Source organism: Pollicipes pollicipes, unplaced genomic scaffold, assembly GCF_011947565.3.
Source record: "Pollicipes pollicipes isolate AB1234 unplaced genomic scaffold, Ppol_2.1 Scaffold_3447;HRSCAF=4054_pilon_pilon_pilon, whole genome shotgun sequence".
Classification (NCBI taxonomy): domain Eukaryota; kingdom Metazoa; phylum Arthropoda; class Thecostraca; order Pollicipedomorpha; family Pollicipedidae; genus Pollicipes; species Pollicipes pollicipes.
Window position 1 is genome coordinate 23,861,567 of NW_023596297.1, and position 21,482 is coordinate 23,883,048.

General features: G+C 52.4%; 2 protein-coding genes across 3 annotated transcripts in view; both read right to left on the reverse strand.

Moving 5' to 3' along the window:
* LOC119092650 (complex I assembly factor ACAD9, mitochondrial) overlaps positions 1-4,428 on the reverse strand; it is a 30,798-nt gene extending 26,370 nt beyond the window's left edge. For both annotated transcript variants that reach the window (XM_037215612.1, XM_037215611.1), the window contains exons 1-6: positions 4,002-4,428; positions 3,410-3,588; positions 2,791-3,027; positions 2,258-2,374; positions 1,281-1,401; positions 763-927 (exon numbers count right to left, since the gene is read on the reverse strand). In XM_037215612.1, coding sequence (XP_037071507.1) covers positions 763-927; positions 1,281-1,401; positions 2,258-2,374; positions 2,791-3,027; positions 3,410-3,588; positions 4,002-4,329 — 1,147 coding nt within the window. In that variant the 5' untranslated portion in view covers positions 4,330-4,428. The remainder of the gene's footprint in view (positions 1-762; positions 928-1,280; positions 1,402-2,257; positions 2,375-2,790; positions 3,028-3,409; positions 3,589-4,001) is intronic.
* A 3,796-nt stretch (positions 4,429-8,224) lies between these two features.
* On the reverse strand, positions 8,225-17,111 carry LOC119091735 (succinate-semialdehyde dehydrogenase, mitochondrial). Its single transcript, XM_037214588.1, has 8 exons — positions 17,040-17,111; positions 12,829-13,023; positions 12,206-12,289; positions 11,227-11,397; positions 10,263-10,717; positions 9,618-9,726; positions 9,254-9,482; positions 8,225-8,736 (listed from the first exon to the last, which is right to left on the reverse strand). Exons 2-8 carry the CDS (start codon positions 13,021-13,023, stop codon positions 8,525-8,527), a joined length of 1,455 nt encoding a protein of 484 aa, XP_037070483.1. The 5' UTR covers positions 17,040-17,111; the 3' UTR covers positions 8,225-8,524.
* Positions 17,112-21,482: the final 4,371 nt, after the last annotated feature.

Sequence of the window (21,482 nt, forward strand, 5' to 3'; positions counted from 1 at the left end):
GGCTCGGCGGGGGCGCCGGCTCCGCAGGGGGTGGAGGGTCAGCAGGAAATGGGGCCAGCGGGGGGGGGGGGGGGGGCGGTCAGCAGGGTTGTTGGATCGGCACGGGTTGGAGGGTCTGCAGGGGATGGAGGTCCACAGGGCTACAAGGTCACCAGGCTGATTCGGATCTAATCGAAACCGTGGGAGCCAGAGGGTGCGTCACGTGGGCAAGCCAGGTCAGACCTAAACGGACGACACACGCCCGGTATCCCAGGTCCGCTAAGCATTGAGCGAGGCAGTGGGGCCGTCACAGACTTGGAACTTATACGTCGGGAGCAGGCGCGGTCAAAAGATCGCAGCGTAGTGTCAGCACGGATGGAACGCGCACCACAGGGTCAAGCATAACCCAGGTCAGGAACTGACCCACATGAGTTGGATCGACATGGTATGCAGCGCCATCTGCAAACACCCGTGTCCCGGGCCGCAAAAAGCGATGGGATGCCAGGGCTAATAAAGCATGGTCTATCGCCATCCGCAGATTACTGACAATAAAACACGAGAATGCGCCACCGACATGTAGCTGATAAACAATGGGACAACGCTCACTGTTGGCACACTGAACAGAAATGTTACAACAATGTATCTTTCCTTACTACGATTTCAGAAACTCGTGGATTTAGGCAAAGACTGGACCACGTAACACCAATGAGCAGCAGTAGGTTGAGCGCCGAAGGCCAGACCGGCCACCAGCGGTACACCGACGACCGCGCGGCCGAGCCCTACCGAAGATTCCCGCCGTGACGTAAGTGAGGCTCTCCATGAGATAGAGGTCGCGGTTGACGGCGGCCAGTGCCACCTTGGTCAGGCCGAAGTCGGCCAGGTGGCGGCCAAACGCCGGCCGGTGCAGGCAGTGCTCGGTGGTCAGAGCCACCAGCGACCGCAGCGAGCCTGCCAGGACACCGTCGACAGCGCTAGTCTCACTTCGGCAGCCGCTGCTTGCCGCGGCACACCGAATAGACAACGACCAACTCATACCAAATGTGTACTGAACCGCTGACCTCACTGTGCACAAGCAGAACTGCAAGTTGAGACACGAGACAACCAATACACCTGAGTCTATAATTTGCACACATTTGTATGCTTCTTCAGCACCATGGATTTCTACAGACCTGCTTCCCGTCCATCAAACAAGCGCATCACTGCTGTCAGTACACAAAGCCTGCCGGGCGGCGACATGCCCCCGCACGACAGGCGCTGCATGAGACGAGCGCGCGCTGCCGCCGCCCGCCGCACACACTCACCGACTAGCTGGGCGGGGTAGAGGGTGCGCACGTGGCTGAGCACGGGCAGCAGCACGGCGTGGCCGGAGCCTACCTCGCCGAGGATGTTCTCGCGCGGCACGGGCGTGTCGCGGAACTCCAACTGGTGGCAACACGGGGAAGTCAAGAAACGGCAGGTGCAATTGACTCGTTCCTTGATCTCACCGGCCTGCGACATCAGCAACAAGGAGCCAAACCAAGCTGACAGATGACAAAACAAGTGAAAGTAGCGCTAAAACATGGGCTCCTGTGTGCAAGTCGGGCGCAGCAGTGGATTCGTTTGCATCTAACCTTCTTTGTGGTTAATACATGATTTCGATCGCCGGAGGCATATCACCTTGGAATCAATCGCAGCGCAGGAAAATACAATATCTACAGATTACTTTGCCCGTGGACATTTCAACCTACTGCTTCGACGGAACTGATACGTGAGCACAAAACGCAGTCGCTTATCCCCGAGCTACTCAGAGCCAGATCCCACCTAGATGCCATTGATACAGCTACAGTGTACTAGCTACTCAGAGGCAGATCCCACCTAGATGCCATCGATACAGCCACAGTGTACGAGCTACTCAGAGGCAGATCCCACCTAGATGCTATCGATACAGCCACAGTGTACGAGCTACTCAGAGGCAGATCCCACCTAGATGCTATCGATACGACAACAGCGTATGCTACAACTGCACAGTCAGTAGCCCCTCATAATGTCTACCTAGAAGGGATGAGACGGTTTCTGAGCAGCAGCCGCCCGAACGCTCCTCAAATACAACACAGGTTGGTGAAGGCATTTATCACCTAGCACAACACTAGTCGTCTATTCATCATCTAGCACATTACGCATCACCACGCAAAAATGTCCAGTGCAGCATTGTCTTATCCTGGGCAGCAAAAAGCTGAGCACAGGGGCCCCGCAGTGCGAGGTTCGCATTCGCGGACAGGCGCGCGAACCCGTACTCACAGTCGCAAAGGTCGGCGCCCAGGCCCGGGTCGCACGTGCTGTACGTGATCCCGCCGGCGTCCTTCTCCACAATCATGGCCGACAGGTGCTGCATCTGGTTACCCAGATGGTCGTAATCCTGGTCACAGGGACAAGCATGTGGTCCGCGGAGTGGTGGGATGGAACATGCACCGGAGGCATGGGTCCAGAATGGTGGTTTTGATCATTTGGTGGATTCAAACAAAATGCTATGCCCCATGTGCCATTGAGATGCTGTACAGTAATGCAGAATCCCTCCTCAGTCAAAGGTGATGCATACAAAACCATGTTGGGGAAAGGCCACTAACCCATGGTGACACTCGATTTCTGCTCTGGATCTCACCACACAAACAGCTGCCAACTCCAATACACAGCTCCCATGCTGCCAGCATTGTGCCACCCCAGCAGATCCCCCAACCATTTCTCTGAGCTCTCTAAGCAGTGACCGCAGCCTCCCAGAGCAGCCTCAGCATCAGAGCCTCCCCTGCTCGGTGGGGGCGCCGCATGCAGCCTCACCTGGGCATTGGTGATGACCAGCAGGAGGTCGGCGGCTCGGCCACGCGACACGCCCACCTTGCGGCCGTTCAGCAGCAGAGGGCCAGCCTCACCGTCGTCACGCGCTATGCAGCGCAGGCCTGCCAGGTCGGAGGAGGCGGCCGGCTCGGCACAGCAGAAAGCAGCCGTCAGTTCGCCGCGTGCCAGCCGCGGCAGGAAGCGCGCCTTCTGCTCGGCTGAGCCGGCCTTTAACAGTGCCTGCAGACAGTGCAGGAGTTTAGTTACAGTGGACCAGGTGCATAACCCAGGAATGTACTGCTAGATTGGACAGCATGGTTGGCATGCTTCACAGCTTTTATGATATGTAAGCACAGCACAACAGTGTGCAACTTCTGCCCCAGTGGCCAAACATCACATTTCACTAGAGTTCCCACCCAAGCTGTGTCTACCTGCCTTGAATTTCACACTCAAAACATTTTTTCATATTCAGGTGTGCAGTGCAATTAAAGGTGACTGTAGTCAGCAGACACTTGAACAGGAACATAAGGTCACTCTGCTGCTGACATAAACAAGCAAATAGCCAAAATATACACAGTTATAGAGAATCATGATGAAGTTCACAAAACCATAGAGCTATCACCTGTACAAGAAAATTATGGGCCAGCACAGTCTGAAAATGGCTGCTGGCTGAGACCGCTTCAAGCACTCTTGCTGCTTCAGTCATGGTGTACCCAAGACCACCATACTCATCAGGCACCTCCAGCCCAAAAACACCACCAAGCTGAAGTGTGTCCAATGTTGGATCAGCATGGAATGTCTCTGAAAATAAACGTTGTTAGCTTTCGGCTTATCAGGATGCCCTAATATCCAATAATGTGACACAGATTTGGGTTTGGGCATATGCTACATGGCAATGCATGCCTTCCCTAAATGCTCAAAACCTTGCCAATGGCCAGTATATTGAATGGGGTCATCCAAGTGCTGTTAATGCACTCCATCATATCAATAGTTCTAAAACTGTTCTACCTTTTTGCTTCATATACTGTGTTGAGGTGTTTATCAAGATGCCCTATTTGATGGATAAAGTATGGGTACATCATTGATGCATGCCAAAATTGCACCTGCCAAACCACATGTAATAATTTTAAAGTAATCAGTAAATCAAGTAAGTGGTTGTGGTTAATAGGCAAGTGATTACATGAATACTGGTGGGAAGCAGAACCAACACTCACCATTCCTGTAGCCTAAAGAAACAAGCCTCTCATCCAAAGCATCTACTTGCTCCTTATTCAAAACTTCAGGAAATGATAGCATTTCTTGATCAAAATTTGCCTTGAAAAGTTCCTTCAGAAATGGCTCACGCTTCACTTTAGCAATATCTAGAACGATGTGACCCTTCTCCTGTTTCCTGTCAACGAGATCACGCTCTGGCAAATCCCAAGCCTTCTTGTTTAATGAAGTAGATGCGCATGAGAGAAGTCTCTGGCTTATTCGCAAGCATTTCTTGCTTTTCGAAGCATGGCTTGAACTTATGAACTGTAAAGCACGTCTGGCATACATCCTGTCAATTAGATGAAATGCTGTATTGCAATGTAGTGTTGGGTCCTATAAACACTCGTATGCCCTAAGCACCGCAGAACCCATGCAACACCGCGCTACGGCGACGGTGCCGGCTCTGGAAAGGTGCGTTAGTTACGAACCCAAAGCGCATGTTATGTCGAGGAAATGTAAGTAATCCATAGCTGTTCATGCTGTTAATGCCAAAACTTAGTAATTAATGTAACAACTTTGTATACAAACACCGGGAATCGGTAGAAATTGTCCTACTTTTGACAATGGCTTAGATTTTTGTACGTAGCAGATCAGATAAAACCAAAAAATAATTTAGAGAAATTCAGAACTCAAACACCGTTCATACAAAATAGGCAGTGCGTACACACCGTCCAAAACGGAGGGGCGGTTACACACTGGGCTTATGCACCCTCCAAAACGGAGGGCGGCTACGCACCGGACTTATACACGGTCTAAAAATCTTTCAGATGGTTGTACGTGCCAAGCGTACGCGGATTGGCAGCCTTGAAGGGAAGAAAGTGCAAAGATGCGGAATTCCGTGCGAAAAGTCGGTTCTATGCGTGATGGACATCAAACGATCACGAAATCCGTCAACTCGCTCTGACCATTTCTATTCTTATCACGAATTTTTGGCTCCCGGGCCCGCATTTCAGTGGATGGATGGCTAGCGTACTGGTCTCACGCACGGTAAGCCTGGGTTCGAATCTCGACGACGGCCTCTGTTAAGTGGGTGGCTTCATGGTCTATGGGCGCGGCATGATGATGCCAACTAGCTTCACTTCTAAGCGGAATGAATTCTCAATAGGGATTTTCATATTGGGCAGCACCGTAGTTCCTAATGCTAGGGGAGGGGTACAGAGATATTGAGGACCCGTGAAGGTTGACCGTAAATCTAAATAGATATGACACACCGAATAGCCAGTGGAAATGACGCATACGACGGCGCAGACATGTAGAATTACGTTCAGCAATTGCGCATAAAAATTCGTCGGCGCGTATTCGACTGCTGCTCAAAGGCGAAGGCACCAAGGCCAATAGGGACGGAACCTGAGCGGTCATGGGCGCCGCAGGAGACCATCACAGTGGCTCCTGTCAACAAGTATAGGGTCCTCAGAGCAAGCAAAAAGAACTCACGTGGTGGGCCAACGTGGTGGGTTCCTTAACGATCGGTAGTACCTCGACAGGCTGACCTATGAAGCCCGGTCATAGTACAGGACCCCCCGCGCAAAGCGGAATTATTCAAGACTATAAATTAATACCCCTGTACAACCAAGAGCGCCCGGGTAGGTTAACAACACGAGTCTCGATAGGAGGGAAAAGTCAGCCGCAAGTGAGACCAAAGAGAGAGAGATAGAGAGAGAGAGAGAGAGAGAGAGAGAGTCCTCGATCAAAATTGAGGGCCCCTGAGCACCGAGCGTCTCCATGCCTTACCTTATAAGATTCCTAGCAACGGCACAAGGCCCTTCAAGCAAGCAGAAAGTACCTGAGATTTAGATAAAGGGCTCCTGAGCAACTGAGTGTACTCTGGCATATGCGGCCCTGGAAAAAGTGTATGTAGCCTTTCGGGCGAATGGGAAGAATCCGTGGAGGAAAACCCGATTGATCAATAGTGCTCAGACATGGAGGCAGATAGCGTCCTAATAGCGCATTAGGCCATTCGAAAAAATGGGAAGATATCAAGGGTAACGTGGAAAGCTCCTTAGCGATCAGATTGACGCAGCAAGTGGGCACATAGGGACAGGCAGCCAACAGCGTAATGCCTCTAGACGGCGTAATGAGCACTAAAATTTCCCCCAAGCAACAGTCTCTCAATCAGCGAAGAATGAACTTCGTTTACTTATGAACTCTTCACTTTTGCTAGTCATGGTCCTTGGTCATCTGTGGCCCAAATGCATCCAATTTTGTTGGGTTTTTGTTGTAAGGAAACTGCGTCCGTCCGGCCGGTTATGGGCCCCTTTGGAGCCTTAAGGTTCCCTCGGCATGGTCCATGGGACATGGTCCTCTTCCCCCCCCCCCTCCCACCCTCTGCATCCGCCACCGGCCCCGAGCAGCTGAATAAATGGGGCCCGCTAAGAGCATAGGGTCATCCATTCAAATAAGAAATAGTCATGACGCAATGTGTAGGGCTCTGAACGATCGAGTGCGCCAGAACGGACTGACATATAAGGCCCCCGTCAAGAGCTTAGGGTCCTCCATTCAAATAGGAAGCACTCAAGACCCAATGTAGAGGGCCCCTGAATGATCGAGTGTGCCCGAGCAGTTCAACAGATAAGGCTCCCAAAAAGAGCGTAGTACCCTCCATTCAAATCGGAAATATTCAAGACCCAGTGCAGAGGACCCTCGAATGATCCAGTGTATCGGAGTAAGTAAACATAAAGGGCGCGGTCAAAAGCGTAGGGCCCTCCATTTAAATAGGAAACACCCAAGACCCAATGTAGAGGGCTTCTGAATGATCGAGTGTGCCCGAGCAGGTTAACAAATAGGACTCCCAGCAAGAGCGTATTGCTCTTGTTGGGAGTGCATTCGAATGGTAAGCACTGAAGATCCTAAGTAAATGCCCCCAGAACGACGTAATGTGCCCGAGTAACGTATCAAAAGGAGCCCGACAAGAGCGCAAGGTCCTTCATTCAAATAAGAAGTGCTTAAAACCCTGTGCGGAGAGCCCCTAAAAGATGGAGTATACCCGAGCAGATTATCGGGTCACCCAGACAGGAGTGTAGGGACCTAAATACAAACACCAAGACCCAATATATAGGGCCTCCGAACAATCTAATGTGCCCGAAGCGGCGAACAGATGGGGTCCCCGACAAGTGCGTAGGTCCCTTCATTCAGATAGGAAGTACCCAAGACACAATGTGGAGGGCCCCCGAATATTCAAGTGTGCCCGAGCAAGTTAGCAGATGGGGCTCCGGCAAGAGCGTAGAGCCTTCCGTTCAAATATGAATTACGCGCGGCACGATGTAGGAGGCCCTGAATAACCGGGTTAGCAGATAGGGCCCCCGAAAAGAGCGGAGGACACTCCACTAGAAAAGGAAGTACCCCAAACCAGATGTAGAGGTCCCCCACGATCGAATGGGCTCGAGCATCTTATCAGATCGGGGCCCCGACAGGAGTTTACGGACCTCCATTCAAATAAGAAGTATCTAAAATCCCATGCGGAAGGCCCCAGAAGATACATAACCCGAAAAGGTTATCAGATGACCCCGATACGGGCAGAATGTCCTAAATTCAAACACTGGAAATCAACGTACAGGGCCCACCAGTAATCCAGTGTGGCCGAGGAGGCGAACAGAGGGGGCCCCCGACAAGTGCGTAGGGCCTCATTTGAATAGCACGTGCATAAGTCCCAATATAGAGGGCTCCGGAACGATCGAATGTGCCCGAGTAGGCTATCAGATAGCCCCCGTCCCCGTTTTGGAGGGTGTATAAAGCCCGGTGCGTAACCACTTTCCATTTCGGAGGGTGTACACGCGCAGCCTAAAATATAATCGTGGCCGAGCGTGAAGGCTGCAGCACATTGAATCTAAAGGCAAGGAAAACAAGTGAGAGAGAGAGAGAGAGAGAGAGAGAGAGAGAGAGAGAGAGAGAGAGAGAGAGAGAGAGAGAGAGAGAGAGAGAGAGAGAGAGGAGAGGATAGAGAGAGAGAGAGAGAGAGAGAGAGAGAGAGGAGAGAGAGAGAGAGATAGAGAGAGAGAGAGAGAGAGAGAGAGAGAGAGAGAGAGAGAGAGAGAGAGAGAGAGAGAGAGAGAGAGAGAGAGAGAGAGAGAGAGAGCTGCATGCTTGGGGAGAGGAGTAAAGAGAGGAGATAACGAGTGGTTTTTGATCATCGTTTTTGTGATCATTTTGTTATTACAAAGCGTTGCAGGCAAGAAAAAGAGGTTGCTTGGCTGCAATATGTGTATTCAAAGTCAACAGCGTTCGTTACAATATTGCAAATCGGAAGCGTTGTTCAGGTCTAGCCATTCTTTTGTAGTGCGTTCTGCAACCGACAATCACCACTTCTTTCCCCTGAGTCGAACTAGTCACGGTCCGTGGACAGGTCCGGCCCGACTTCGTCACGAGTTGGCAAACGACGCTGACCGGCAGGTGGCTTGGGGCTCGGTCCTGCATGAGGCAGTCATCTGCAGACGCCCACATTGTTCAGCGCGGACTCAGCTTGCGACTGCGCGCTCTCGAGGTCAGGCTACAGCTTCAGACCGCCGAAGCAGATGTACTTCGTCTCCATGAAGTCGTCCAGGCCCTGCTGACCGCCCTCCTTTCCGAAACCGGAATGTTTGAATCCACCGAAAGGCGCCTCGCAGGTTGAAATGAGCGCCTCGTTTACACCGACGAGCCCATAGTCCAGCGCCATTGCCACGCGCCACGATTGCTGGTAGTCGCTGGTGTAAAAGTAGCCTGGAAATAGATGAAGCATTTGCCGTAAGCATAAGCAGCTGCCTAGAACCAATCAATAATCAGGTTCGATGGTCAGGTTCGATGGATGGTGGTGAAGTTAGCATGTATTGTTCTTGCGCGATATTGACTAGGACGTGGGTGCAAGACTTTGGCTGCTATTTTTTTCTGGTAGCTATTGGCGACTACCGAAGCAGACAGCCTGTGATAATCCAGGTCTGCGATCTGATAAAGTGGCTGTACGAACACATTGAAATCATCAAAATTGCTGCACGTCGCGTCCTTTTCACATGCAGCCCTTCCAAAAAGGACCGTTCGAAGTTAACGCAAACCTCCCGAAGTCAATTTCCAAAGAAGACAATATTTTCAGCGGCATTCCCGCACTGTCTCAGCCATCGTGCATCCGGCGAACGTCAGCGTGCCAGTGTAACGCACTGTGAATGACCACCAGACACGGGCTCTGGTTCGGCCTGCGGCCGGCGTGCGCGCGGTACCGTCCGCAAGCGCCCACCGCACCTACCTGCCAGGCCCATGTTGGTGTCGTTGGCCATCTGGATCACCTCTTCCTCAGTGCTGAACTTGTACACGGCCACCACCGGGCCGAAGATCTCCTCAGTGTAGAGACGCATCTGGCGACTGACGCTTGTCAGCAGCGTCGGCTCGTAGAAGAGGCCACCTTGCGGCGGCTGGCGGCCGCCCATCACCACCTGCGCGCCGTGCGCCATAGCGTCCGCCACCAGCGCCTGGACCTGGCGGCAGAGCGGCCGCACGGCCCGGCGTCAGCGGCCTCGCGCAGCCGTCACGTCAGAGCGGCGCGGCAGGCGGGCACGGCGGGAGACGTCCACACGAGGGAGAGCTCCAAGACTGGCTGACTCTGTACGTACTTTCTCCAGCTGCCGCTTGTTGATCAGCGGACCCTGGTTGTTGCCGGCCACCATGCCGTCTCCCACCTGGAGAGTTTTCTTCATGCCTTCCGCCAGTGCCTCGACAAACCTGGGATGCAGATTTCCCGTGTCGGCATGGCCGTTCAAGCCAAACGGAGGTTTAGCAGCACAATAACAGGTCGCTCGTGTATATACACGCAGCGTACGAGCGTACGCAAATGATTTGTTCCTTTCTCCTTGCATCTCAACGTACCAGGGTGCATCTTGCAGCCTTTACTTTGTTACATACTACTCGTAAGCATAATGAGCTTATTATCAACGCCCTGCCTGATATCAGTCATGCTATAAATATTTTACCTTTCTCCTCAATACACTGTTTGTAGCGCGCCAGAACAACAATCCCACTCAAAGGCTATCCTCCGTTCTCAATGATCACATAAAAATATCCATAGCCCGCTCCTCCAGCTCTCAATCCCCACCACAAATCCTTACCCAGACAGTCCACCTGCGGGAACAATCATCAAACCCCAATCCCTCTCATAAACCGGACCGGCCTGACACCGCGCCGGTGGTCCGCCCGGTGTTCCGGCCGGTGGTCCGGCCCCTGAGCGACGGCGCAGAGCCAGGTCGTGGCGTCCCACCGACCTGTCATAGATGCCGGCCTGCACGAACAGCCGGTTGGTGGAGACGCACGTCTGGCCCGTGTTGCGGAACTTGGCGGCCAGCGCGCCACGCACGGTCAGCTCCAGCGGCGCCGAGTCGAACACGACGAACGGCGCGTTGCCGCCCAGCTCCAGGTGAATGCGTTTGACGGCATCGGCGCAGTCGCGGTACAGCAGGCGGCCGACGGCCGTCGAGCCGGTGAAGCTGAGCAGGCGCACCAGCGGCTCGGCGCACAGCAGGCGGCCCAGCTCGGCGACGCGGCCGCGCGAGCAGGGCACCACGTTGACGAGGCCACGCGGCAGGCCGGCGCGCTCGCAGACGGCGGCGAACGCGAGCGCCGTCAGCGGCGTGTCCTCGGCCGGCTTGATCACCACCGAGCAGCCGGCCGCCAGCGCCGCCGCCGTCTTGCGCGCCAGCATCCCGATCGGGAAGTTCCACTGGTGGTGGGCCGGCGGCGCGGTTAGAAGCGACCGGGGAGGGTGGGGACTCTGGTGGGAAGACCAAGCATTTGGAGAGACACCGGGATGACACCCGATACTGAAACTTGTGCCAAGTGTGCCGTAGGCCCTGCCTGTTCTACTCTCTTCGCTAGGTGCAGATGGACAATGGAGGTTCATGGTTTTGAATTAGTGGCAGCACAAAAAGTTGAGTTTGCGTTACAAATGCATCTTGCTTAGTGACATGGTCATTTACATAAAACACGTGAGAACATTTGAACAAACAAGAGCTCACGGGTCCAAACAAATTGGTCAGGCCACACATGCCTTGCCAAGAGAAACGTAACTGAAGCTTGATCAACAAGTCCCAGGAGCACTCTAGGAATAGCTGAAAGTGCAGACTGCGTTAGCGTGTTCTGACCGACAGTGTTAGCCGAGACAGCCGGTACAGGTGAGGTTCACCGACCGGCAGTGACACCGAGGCCGCAGGCTGAGCCGGGGTCACTGACCGGGGTGATGATGGCCGCGACGCCGCACGGCTGCTTGACGGTGACCAGCTGCCGGTCGCCGGCCGGCGGCGGGATGTGCTGGCCGTAGGCGCGGCGGCATTCGGCCCCGAACCAGTCGAAGAAGCTGGCGGCGAAGCCGACCTCTCCCTCGGCCTCGGCCAGCGGCTTTCCCTGCCGGACACACGACCCGCTCTGAAGTACCGCAGATACCCGCGGGCCTTAGACATGGTGACTCCGCGCACGGTCACCTCCCAGACCCCGGGCAGGTGGTGACCCCGGGGTCTGGGAGGGCAGTCACCCGACCGGGCCACATGGTCGTGGTTTACCCCGGATGTGTTGGCCACACGGCACCCTCCGATACCTTCGCCCATCTCCACGACGCCCACAGCCCACAAACAGTCCGTCTAAGGACTCGCTAAACAGCAGAACTTGTCATCATCCACACCGCCGTAAACATGTGAAGGGTGCGTGCATGGCGCGACCACGACTGTAACCAGGCATGGGAGCTTCACCATTTAACACGCCTAGAGCTACGCAAATCACACATAGCTCATCGCTTACTCGGCATGGAGTTCGTATGCGTTGTCTACCTGGCACCACATTGCCATCAATGTTGCAATTAATCAGAATGTGTGTTTAAGCCAGCACCCCGCACAAAGATATTATGTCACGGGACTCTACCCATGGGGTGGAGCCATGTATGCCTTTGACGGAGCCATGCTCACATGTGTCCCATCCCCTCTCCCCACCACCCAATGAAAATCCAATATCAATGTCAAAGACCCTGCGGCTCTTCTCCCCCACAGATATGGATTTCATGCTCCATAATGTTGTTTTCCGAACTTGGGCCCTTGGTTCCTACACATGTCGCCTGATACCGGCGGCTGATATTTATAACGCGGTACTAGCTGGTACTGATATAACATTGGCTGGTCAGCTCCCACCGTGAAATGCCTTATTTCTGCGGGCACGTACTTACATTTTCCAGGCACAGAATTTCCCCGATTTCTTTCTTGGACTCCAAGAGAAGGTCTCGGATTTTGTGCAGAATGGCCGTCCGCTCCTGCGTGGAGGCCACATGTAATCACGTCCAGGCGCCGCGCCGCAGGAGACGAACGCGCGAGCGCGCGAGCGCCGTCAGCCTTCTTCAGCGCTACGCCTGCGCTGCATAGATATCCAGTAATCCTGATGCGGGGTCATTTGACACAAACTTTCTCCCGCCGTTTTGCGCTCAGGGGAAAAAGTCGGTTCAAGCACCAGTGACAGCAGTAAGTTATGGACGACTAGATTTCTTGAATCGTGCTGCCGGTGACGTTTGTCCTGCGACCTCAGTCGAGAGGGATTGACCGTCGGACGCTTTTTAGATTGACTGTTAGGGGTGACTGTCCAAACACTTCAGATTTAACACAAAATAACGATATGGCGTGGCGGAGAGCTGGGAGTTCAGCAGGTTTGCGGAACATTACAGCACACCAGGACAGATCGGAGCTGACCAGTCATGCCACACGAGAACTGAGCTCAGCGAAGCCGCTGAGAACAGACTGCTGGTCTACGGCTAGACCTCTGTGCGGCGGAAGCGAGAGCCGCTGGTGAACGCCGCACCTTGACCGTAGTTTTCCGGTAGGCTGCGAAGGCGCTGGCGGCCGCCTGGCAGGCGTCCCGCACGTCCTCCGCCGTGGCGTCGCTGACCGCCTGCAGACGGGCGCCATTGGCAGGGTTCACCACTTCAAACGTCGACCCATCAGAGGACTTGCGCCAGTGGCCGTCCACAAACAGCTCCGTCCGAGTCAGAGACATCTGTCGGCAGACAGCGATAAACACCAGCGACAAACACCAGCGGCGCAGAGCACGTGCCATAAGCAACGCGACAACACTGCGCCCGGTTCAAGTAAATGAGTGAGGCAGGTGGAGGTCGGAGAAAATGGCAGTGTGCGATAGAGTGCTTTGACGACATAACGCTAGTGGGCGATATAGCGCTGGTGGTGACAACAGAGAGAGCGCTATCAAAAACAAAGCTGGCTCTGAAAGCGATATCACCGCGCCTGGTTGGCCATAAACATACATTTCATTTGTAACATTTCCGCTACCATGTTCGTCGCTCAGCCCAAAAGCCCAGTGAAGCGGCCAAATCTGGCCAAACGAATTAGATAAGGGGAGGCTAACAAGACCTCGCCGGTACCAGACGGTGGAAATAGTAGCATAATTTGCTTTTGACCTGCTGCTCAGATAATTTATGCTGTATTCAAAACTGGGCTATCCCAGGATGCGGTGTTCGCGGCGGTACCGCTGTTCGTAAAGCGGTTTCAAATGCAGCAAACCGTTCATTGCCACCGATTCAATATTTTGTGAGCCGCACGTTAAAATCGCCCTCGAAGCCTCGAATAGAGCACTTAACAAATGGGCGAATGCTAGTACATTTATTTAGTGCGCACGCACTGAGGAAACCGTAACGAGCTGACAAAGTTTTCCCACGTCCTGAGAAAGCACCTCATAGCGATTGCATAAATGACACACGCATAATACGGCTTTCAGTTTGCTGACACATTCAGCGTGCATCGTCCAGTGGTCTCCAAACACTCGTGAGTTCTGTGCTTTCAACCATCTTTGGAACGGTCCCGTTGTCTCTTTTTAATCAATCGGTCCATATGCACGAGGGCTCAGACCATCCATATATGCGGGAAAGCCTCAAGACGTCAGCACTTTCCAACACAACAATCCTGAACAATTATTATGGAAATACCGTCGCGCACGGTGGATACTTATCTCTGATCGTTCACTATCATTCGGCGCCGTATACGCTTCTTGTAAGGAAATAAGTGTCAAGAAATTCGTGTAGCAATATTTCTTCAAGTAAATTTGATTCGCCGATTTAACACGCGCTTGGGTGGGGTCAATTTGACCCCGAAGGCTTTTCGGAATAATCTTTGAACAGTCCGGCATAGCCGCACCAAATGTTGCATATCTATAGACAATTCAATAGCAGATTGTTTGGAATGAAAAATCAAGATGTACTTTGTAAGGTCGCTGACCTACGGCAGGTCAAAGTCAGGCCTGATGCAATGACTGAGTGTTAGACGAAGACATACATCTCTGAAATAGTTTCCGAGGCAACATAACGATTGAGTTCACAAATTCCATTACCTAGGGCCAGGTATGAAGGTTATACCAAGGTCAAAACCAATCTGCTGTTTATTCTAAAGCTTGCTGCATCGGGTAATTTCTAGGGTTCATTTCGGATTTATCGATAATAGGAGCCGCATTACAAATTTTTCGTCGACTTGTTAAAGGTAAGAATAGGTCACTAAACCAAAATGACCCAGGTCAACATTTTGTTTGTGAAAAAATAGATACCTAGCGTAATCCTTGACACGTCTTTAAATCTCAAATCAAAGCAGTCCTGTATGATTTTGGTCACCATGAGTCCCGCATGGTCAAACAAGGCCACTGACCCTAATTGAGCACCAGTAACCTCTAGCTTAGACAGCTCTCTAGCTTCACGGTGGTTTCATGAGAAGGTCTAGGGCACTTTGAACACCAGTCCACAGTTTGATTTGGTTGATCGTATTTGGCCTGAAGATCATGGCTTAGGAACCTCAAATTTCAACACAAAAGAGTTCACGTACAGGTCAACACGCCCTGCGAATTCGGTGTCCCTAAATCCCCTTTGTTTCCGGCGTTAAACTTCCAGAGAGTGTTTATTCTAATTTCACTCTAAATCATAATCGAACTGCATTGCTTCAGAGATGTGCAGTTTCTTGCCATTTTGTGTAGTTAAATACATGGCGAAAAATACCGCTGTGAGCATCATCAAGTTTATGTGAGTGAAGACAATAGGACCTTCATAAATGAGATAAGCAATCATCAACCTTGGGTCCTAGGTCAATGGAGCTGTCCTTAAATCACGTTACGTATGGCGGTACAAGTTGTTAGTGAAGCATAACCGAAACATGACAAAACAAGAAGCAGAACGTTACGCTCAGGTGTGTTCGCAAGTCGTGCTTATATGTCTTTGAAAATATGTGGTAAAATATCAACGGCGATAAAATATTTTGGAAAATATCAACCGTTGGTTTCCTCTCATGCCAACACAACGTCCCATTCTTTTCCAGGCATCTAGCTCAATTAGGGGCCAAATGGACACCACCTATTTGGGGCGTTAAACTTAATACAGCACACCAAGCGGGGTAGGGTGGGTTTGGAGTTTTGTCTGCGTTAATCAGTGCGTAACCAGGGGAGTGGGCTGAAAATGGCAGGAAATACTCCACGTATTTCATCAGAAAAAGCGAAGTCCGGATGCATCGGCCACGACAAAAACGTCAAAGACTGCCACTGACAGCGTGCCTCGCTATCAATGTTGGCCTCAGATGGAGTATCTGCGAACCAGCGTTCTCCTGGTGACCAACGCCTGGCTCGACTGTTGACCATCCAGCCAGGGTCTACGGCGGCCATCAGTAAGCGTAGCTGTACCACAAGCGATTCGAGCTGCCCGCGATTTGCGAGTGGACGACCATGGAGCTCCGTCCGTGGTTGGTCAGTGGATAAACGGGTCGCTGCCCGAGAGGCCGTTGGCTCGGCGACGGTCGCCTGGCCATGAAACCTGTTGCCAGCCTGAACACCAGGGGCGCAGTCAGGGAAGGCTGTCGGCGGCGGCCCGCCCCCCTCTCCACTGAGCCCGCATTTTGCGCCTAGGCGGCACCACTAGGCGGCCCCTTAGGTTCTCTTTAGATGAGCGTTATCTAAGCCCCACCCCCACCACCTCACAATACTAGGCCAGACGCACATCTGCTCAGTGCGTTTCACATGCCCGCAAAAATAAGGTGTAAGTGAAACCCCACATTGGTCGAAAAGGAGTCATATCGACTCCGGTCTCAGCAGCCCAAACTATGCGGTTCTCCTCCGACTGTATCAGCACATGCCTGCACTTCGGGGGAGCAGCTTGAATGTCTTGCTCATGTTGCTGCCAAGTAAGTTTGTTGACAAAGCCGCACCCAGACAGGGAAAGGGCACGGACAGCGTCCTCCTGTCCAGGGGTGCAGTTTCGCAAATTTGATAGGGAAGAGGAGGGGGGGGGGGGGCTGAAAACTGACAACTGACGTACCGTACCCGCAAAATACTCCAACGAACATATTTCTCTCCGGAATAGAACTACTTTTCTTCTCAAAGTTGGAGGGGCTCGGGTTCCGCGTTGAGGGGAGGGGACTGGAACTTCCTCCAACTGAATGAGGAACTACATTCCTGCTTCCAACTTCAATCTTCGTGGAAGTTTACCATTCACCGTCCATGGTGATGATTGGAAAGAATGGTCAGGAAAATTCTCCTTTACTCCCGTCCTTTCCGACTTTATTTCGACGTTCTCATGGTCTTCTGTTCGGCCAACAAAACATTCCATCCCCTGCATCGGACACCGAAGCGACATCGATGTCCTGGATATAACAGGTATCTGTGCCGCACGCAATTTAGGCAAAATTTAGATTGGATTTAGACTATCTGAATTTGAGAAATCTGTGCTGCACATTTGTGAGCAAATGCCATTATGAAATAAAAATTCCTTGGAAACACTGGATCTCCAAGCATGAAAGCAGTAGCAACTGCGCACCGACGTTGGGGCACGCGGGTTGACGGCGCACCTACGCTGAAATGTTTGGCGCAAGTAGGCCACCACGCCGGACATGATCGGAGTAACATGCATTTTTTGCAGTCTACCATTGAATAATCCAAATAAAGTCCGTGGGCAGAGAAACGCCGCTGAGCGCATAAATCCCTTAACCCGGCCTATTCTCGACTCCCCACGGAATCAGCGTCGGGCAACCCACCGTTGCTGTGGTGAAGGTGGGGAGACGAGAGTTCCTTCGCGGCCCGCTCCCCGCGCCGGCTGCGCTGCTGCGTCTGCCATGGTGGACCGGGACGCACGCGTGGCGGCTGGCGTTGTCCTTGGGCCGCAGGGGCGGAGACGCCGCGGTCAAGGGGTGGGTGGGCCGACGGGGACGGGTCAGCGGTGACGTATCGCCCGGCGCCTGTGGCGCCTGAAGCAACCGTCAGAACCGGTGACCAGGAGGAGGAGATCAGTGAGCGGACCACGAGCGCACGGGATAGGGGAACAGCGGAAGTCTGCCGCGCTATCGCCTGTCTCGTGCGTTCGCCGCGCATGGTTCAAGGTCAACTACCGCGTGGTAACAGGCTGCCGTCGCTCGGCTCACATGGCACGCACGCCTTCACTGGAAGGGAGGGTACGCGCAGGACACTGATAAATGCGTGCACGTATTGCTTACAGACGTGCAGCCCCAGCCCGACAATGCAAGTATACAGTCTTAAGTTGGTCTAATGCCTGTGTCGAGGCCGTTGTTATGCATACCGGTCTTATCAGAAACAAATGTCGCGCAATGCGGGGGTGGATCCAGGATGTCATCAGGGAAAGGACCACGCACCGCCGTGGTGTCGCCCTCCTCCTTTCTAAAGCCCTCGGATTTCACTTCCACTTCAAAAGGTCAGATTCCAATAGAATTGCCAGCCCTCGCTACAGAACTGGAGTAATGCACTCGGATAACGAAGAATATATATCCGGGAATCCGGTCTGCTCGGTGTTGGGCGAGAGCGCGTCCCCCGGCTCTGCCCCTGCTGGGAAGGAGAAAACGCCACCCAGATCCCCAAGGATCGCAAGTCGCCACTCGGCCACCGAGCTTGTCACACAGCTTAGAGAAGTCCTGTAACCCGCCGAGCTGCTCGGAGAGGAGCCTGTTGTTTGGTTATGACCGCGCTGCGCTCGGTCGCCGGCGGTCCGGGCGACAGGGTGACCGTGTCTGGCCGAGGGTGGGCGGTGATTGGGCCAACCCACCTGACCCGTGTATGCGGCCTCCTGATGCTACGCAACACTTCACGTTTAGATGGCCCCTTGCCCGCCCAAGGCCACTTGGCTACAGTTGGCCGTGTCGGCACAGCACCAGGCGCTCGCCGACGCACGGAAACAGGTGGTGGATGCATGCGACCAGTCGGTGGCAGACTTCCGGAACGTTCACAGTCGAGTGCGACGATGCAAGCACCGGCTCGCTCAGGCGACTCTGTACCGCGAAGCGCGTCCTCGTGCAGGACCCAAAGAGAGGTATATTTGGAATCCGTCGGGGAAGGGGCGTCACGGGCGTCGGCAGTCGGTGAGACGGCCTGGTACGCCTGCCCCGCGGGTGCATGTTCTGAAGCAAGCCGTCAGGATTTTCGGCCCCCACGACCGCTCGTGACCGTCCCGCAGAGTGGCGGCAGCAGTCGAAACAGCAGTGACGTCGACCGTCTCGCCAGCGACGACGACCGCATTAACGTTCGCGGCAGCCGCGACAACAGCTGTGGTCACAGTGAATGGGCGATCCGTATGCGTCATGCGGCAGGATATTGCGCACATTGAAATCGCAGCGTGTTCCCAAAACTTCAGGCGACTAAGATCTCGACCACCTTTTCGGTGCTCGTTGCGGGCAGCCGGGGAAGTGACTTCCACTGACGTCATACGGCGGCTCGCGCATAGTGTAAGCGAATTGCTTGGTAATTACCTGGTATATAGGATCTTCGGCGTCGGGTGGTACGAATCGGTGGAGTGGAAGGTGTGAGGTGGGCAGGCATTTGATGCCATTATATGGGATTTGGAGCTAGAGAAAGGTTCTAGAAGCATTCAATTTTTTGTGAATCTGTTGACGCCAATATTGCAAAGATTTTTTGCTAGATGGGTTGATTAATACCGTTTTAGACAGAACGGGCCCACGCCAATTATGCAGTATTCTTCAAGAACTTCCCCCTTTTTAGAAGAAGAAAAATATTCACCGCGAGCGTTTTACGCGCAGTACGAAAAGGGCCTAATCAGCTCGCGTTAGCAGAATTGCCCAACTTTGGTATCATACAACCCGGACGATGTCTTAAGGACCACAAAAAAGAGGAGGCAATCAGCATTATTCATTTAGTCGCTTCGACCATTGCTTCTCACAATGATCGCATGATTGCCTATCATCTTCAAGAAGTTACCATATGACAGTATTATAATTTCGGCAACAAACCAGCAATACGATTTTTAACACGGAGACAGCAGAAGATTTACCACATGTACTAAAAGGGCAACAGAATCAGCAAATCACGGACATACAAGCAACCGTGAAAAGTATCCCAGTTCTTCACATTCGTGTCTCAAATTCTCTGTTGGTGCGCTTGACCTTCCTGCATACCATAACTTTAATCATTTTTATCAAAATATCTGATAACTTACGGCCCATCGCAAGCAGGCCGGAAAGGCGCCTACACTCTTATCTTATTGCACTTCTTGTACTTCCTAAATTATTTCCAGTTGTGAAACTTGAATTGATATTTGCAAATGGACAACACAGACAGAGAGCCAACAACATCGGTTAAACTGAAATACTTCCAGCAATCCTAAAAAACGGACCAAACCACGGGAACCGAACACCGGAGCAAAGCCAACGTTTTCGGTACGGTACATATACGTATATTAGCGCAGTGCACCTCGTACACAAGTCCGGATAATGCGATTCACACTTATTACAGCTAAACACATCGTGCTGACAATGTCCCTTCAGCTACAACACTTAAGTTCAACTAATATGACTACTCCGTTGCCGTGAGATGCTGCCATCATGTCGTGCGGAGGGACTGTATAGGCACCCTCTTAAAGAAGTGCAGCTCTTGTACAATTTCAATGAGCGAGGCAAGAAATCGCTCTGACATCCAGAAAGATACTCTGCCGAGATTATATGCCAACAGCAATCCTAAGAAAGCGCAAGCCCCGGGAACCGAAGACCAAGGTAAGGCCAGCGTTTTCAGTACAGCACATATACGCCTAGTAGTGCAGTGCACCTCATACACGAGTCCGGATAATGCGATTCGCACGTATTAGAAATGAACACATCGTGCTGACAACGTCGGTTGAGCTGCAACACTTCGGTCCGATGGCTACGACTCATGCCCTGTCGTGAGATGCGCCATCCTGTTGTGCGGACGGACTGTAGTAGCACCCTCTTAAAGTAGTGCACCTCTTGCATCAGTTCGATTGGAAGACCTAAAAACCACTCTGACATTCAGAGACATGCTCTACCGAGATCATATGCCAATAGCAATCCTAAGGATACGGACCAAGCCCCGGAAAGCGAAGACTGAAGCAAAGCTAGCGTTTTCGGTACGTATACATACGCGTCTTTATATGTATATGTCTTCATATACGTTTCGGCACATATACGTCTATAAGCGCAGTGCACCTCACACAAGAGTCCGATTAATGCGATTCACCCTTATTAGAAATAAACACATCGTGCTGACAATGTCGGTTGAGCTGCAAGGCTTCGAACCGATGAATAAGACTCATGCATTGCCGTGAGATGCTGTCATCATATGCGGACAGACTGTAGTAGCACCCTCTTAAAGTAGTACACCTTCTGTATAATTCCGATTGGCGAGCCCTAAAAACCGCTCTGACATGCAAAGACATACCCTGCCGAGGTAAGGTGCCGACAGGAACCCCAAGGGAAGAAGCCAAGCCCCGGGAACCGAAGACCGAAGCAAAGGCAACGCTTTCGGTACGGTACATATATGTTTATTGGTGCGGGGCACGGGAAACAAGAATCATTATAATGCGATTTACACTAAGTAGAAATAAACACATCGTGCAGACAATGTCGGCTGAGCTGCAAGACTTTGGTTCAATGAATAATACTCACGCACTGTCGTGAGATGTCACCATAATGTGCGGACAGACTGTAGTAGCACCTTCCTAAAGTACTGCATCTCTTGTATATTTACAGTTGGCGAGACCTTAAAACCGCTTTGACATCCAAAGACATACTCTTCCGAGATAATGTGCCAACAGCAATCCTAAGGGAACGGACCAAGCCACGGAAACCGAAGACCGAAGCGAGGCCAACGTTTTCGGTACGGTACATACATGTTTATAAGCGCAGCGCACATCATACACGAGAGTACCATCTCGGCAGAGAATGTTCTTGGATGCCAGAGCCGTTTTCAGGTCTCGCCAACTGGAATAATGCAACACGTACACAATTTTAAGAGGGTGCTTCTACGGTCCGTCCGCGCAACATGATGATGATATCTCACGGCAATGCATGCGTCTCGTTCACTGAACCGAAATCTTGTAGCTCAACCGAGATTGTCGGCACGATGTGTTTACTTCTAGTAGGTGTGAATCGCACTATAAGGCCTGGTGTTCCAAGTGTCCCGCGCCAATGAACGTATACGTACCGTGCCGAAGACGTTGTCTT